Source organism: Frankliniella occidentalis, unplaced genomic scaffold (assembly GCF_000697945.3).
Source record: "Frankliniella occidentalis isolate FOCC.00 unplaced genomic scaffold, Focc_3.1 Scaffold152, whole genome shotgun sequence".
NCBI lineage: Eukaryota > Metazoa > Arthropoda > Insecta > Thysanoptera > Thripidae > Frankliniella > Frankliniella occidentalis.
In genome coordinates, this window is record NW_026267279.1 from 288802 (window position 1) to 291787 (window position 2986).

The 2986-nt window shown below is 46.4% G+C and overlaps 1 protein-coding gene across 1 annotated transcript in view; it reads left to right on the forward strand.

Moving 5' to 3' along the window:
• The window catches only part of LOC113206265 (UDP-N-acetylglucosamine--peptide N-acetylglucosaminyltransferase 110 kDa subunit), a gene marked incomplete in the record, with an annotated part of 64826 nt that extends 63329 nt beyond the window's left edge, over positions 1-1497 (forward strand). Inside the window, 1 exon segment of the mRNA XM_052271170.1 lies at positions 29-1497. Coding sequence (XP_052127130.1) covers positions 29-197 — 169 coding nt within the window.
• Positions 1498-2986: the final 1489 nt, after the last annotated feature.

The following is a 2986-nucleotide window of genomic DNA, read 5'->3' on the forward strand; positions in this document are numbered from 1 at the left end:
TTATTTTTTTTTTCCTTTTTGCGTTTAGTTTGAAGTCTATCCGAGCCCAGGTATGGATAGCAAGGTCAGAAAGTCCTCTCTTCGATTGTAAAAAATATGCGGAAGGAATGGAAATGCTTTACGACAGAATGTGGGAAAGGCATGCACGTGGCGAGAAGGCCGATCATGTTCATGCCATCAAGAAGCAAATTTGCTGAATTCTTCCAACTGAGCTTCAGATCCACTCTTTTCTGTTCTATCTAAACTTTTTCAAATGAATTGTATGTTCTTTTTATTACTGATAATCTGAGCAGTATGCTTTGTGCTGGTTCTTAGAGTTTTGTATTTGTATATAGTTGTTAATTCTTTATGGTTCCAGTTATCTTAAGTTTACAGTGAGTAGGAGTCAAAACTTTTCCCCTCTGTCTTTTTTAGTTTTATGGCCATTTGAAAGAGTTTAGGTTATTTTTTCTTTCACTTTTATTCCTCTGTGATGCACTTTTCATTATCTATCAGTTGGTGAAGCTTAAGACTGCATTAGGAATTCTGTATTCCACCATTTGTTTCTTTGTTTGTAAATAAACCCGCAACAATTAACTTTGCTGCAAGTCAGATTATTTCGGTTCAGTTAACCTTTATATGGTCATATTTTTGACGAATCTCTCCATTTTGTCCTTACTTGTAGCTCTTATGTTATGCTTCTTTTATTTCTAATCTACATTAAGTAGCTTGGTTGTTTCCTCAGAAGCTTAAACTGTTGAAGTATCAGAAAGAGGACCAGCAGCAAATGGATTGATCTGGAAAGATGAAAAATATTAACTTGACCACCTCAGAGCCAAGTTCTAAGTGCAGGCTGCTATTGTTCAACAAGTCTGAAATCATATTTTAATTGATATTTTTTGACTATGTTCCAAAATACATATTGCAAGTTGTAATATTGTGTACAGACATATGTTTATGTATGTAGAGATACATTACAGAATGAATGAGTGACAAATTGTACCTATTATTGTTCTTGATTGAAGTGTCTACCTTTTCATACAAGTTGGCTAGTATTACTTGAAAATTTTGTGTGATATATTATTCTGTAAAAAGTTTAATTTTCGTTTGATACTATGTCAATTTGTTTGTGTATTGTGATTTTTATTTCATGTCACATTGTATTCTAAAAAGTGGTACAAAGCACTTTATTTTGCAGTAATGCATGTGCGAATATTGCAGCTCACTTGAAAGTCCCTTTATTCCTGTCTTGTAATTATTCGTCCCAGTTGAGTTTTGCATATAAATGTCGTCCTACATATAAATTTATAAATGTGAATGTATGTGTGAGTGAAAGCGAGTGTGCATATGTGTCGATTCGAGCTGTATTCGCACATGTTAGATTGCTGTGATTACATTATTTATTGGCAGTGGTAGCTTTGCCCTGCCTTCTTTGTGGAGTTAGCGTGGAGTCAAGCTTTTCCCACATCGTTTTAGTGTACATAGTTAACGAAAGAAAATAAAGTCTTTCCAGTAATACCTCGGCTTATTCTTTTATAACTAACCAACAAATCAAAGTTATCTGTGACTTACAGCGTGAAGACCAAAACGAAATCTAACGATGATAGAAGGACCCTTGGAACAAGTGGTTGAGCTCCGCCGGCGATGCACCACGCCGCTAGCACGGAGTATGACCACCGCGTCTAGGACACTCATACTCACGAGGGAATTCCTAACGGGGTGTAGTGCCTCCCACTGCGCATACCCCGCGCTGGCCTCTCCCTCTCGCAAGGTGGCAGCACCGTGCAAGTCTGGCACGCGTTCCACGATGACGGAAATAAACCGCTGAAAAAAGATCATTTAGCGAAAACTGTGTCAAGTGAACGTTAGACCACGAAGCCGCACAAGTGGAGAGGTTGGAGGGAGCGGGGAACCCTTGAGCTTGCAGTGTTATGGCCGTCAACTAGAGAACTGCGCCGCCGTCGGCCGGGGAGACTGGAGTTATGAGTTTGTGCCACTTGCGAGGGACTCCTCCTGGGTACGATGAATTAAGGATCCCAAGGCCGCCGTCCAGCTTGGTGCGATGGTGTGTTGTGAAAGGAAATAGACAATGAAGAGGACGGCGAAGTGGAAGAGGAAGAGCAGCAGGGGAAGCGGAGCGGAGGCCGGCTGCTACCCCTTGCTCGCTCGGGGTGCGGGCAAGCCCAAAGCAGCCCACAGCCCAACCCCCAATGCGGCGACTTGGGAGGAGCAAGGGCGAAGCGCCTCTGAAAAAGGTTCCTTTCTATCTCCACCCAGAGACTCTACCCAGGCCAAGTTCGCCGCGTTGGGCTCAGAGAAGGCCTGACTCTTACCTCTGCCTTGCCGAGCTATGAACTAGGATTGGGCGTGGCCGCGAGGTGCGGCCGGGAGAAACGGATGCGGAACAAGGATGCAGAAAGAATAGAGGGAGTGAGCCAATATCGCTCTCTACTCCACTCCAACAACCGCGACCTGTCTGTGGGCAGGTCCGGCTAAAGCCTGTCGGCAGGTTGGGCCTGCGCTGCTGCGCCCCCCGGCGGCCATAGGGGCGGCTGCAGTCGTTGCCGCTCGCTTATTTTGAGACCCCCAACTTGCCACCCACGGCCACCGGCCGTTTGCTGCGCTGCTCAGCGAGAGAATCCTGCCGGTCGAGAGCCGCTTTCTGCCTAGCGAACGAACCACACTAGAAGTAAGGTCATATTCACGCGGAAAGCAGGAGAGAAGAGATGATAAGGAGGAGTTGTTGGAGCATGCAAGCGGTACCACGCCGCCAGCAGCGCACGAGGTGGACGCCGCGCCTCCGCGGCCCTCTGGCCCTGGCTCGCCTGGCAGCGTGGAGCCTGCGAGAGAGAGGGGTCCTCTCCTCTTGTGTGATCGACCCGACCCCGACGACCCCCCCAGGCCCCAGGCAAGCCCTCCCCCCCTCTCTGCCTCTCTCTCTTCTATTTCTGCCCTTTCTCTCCCTCTCTCCCTATCTCTCTCTCTCTCTCTCTCTCTCTCTCTCTCT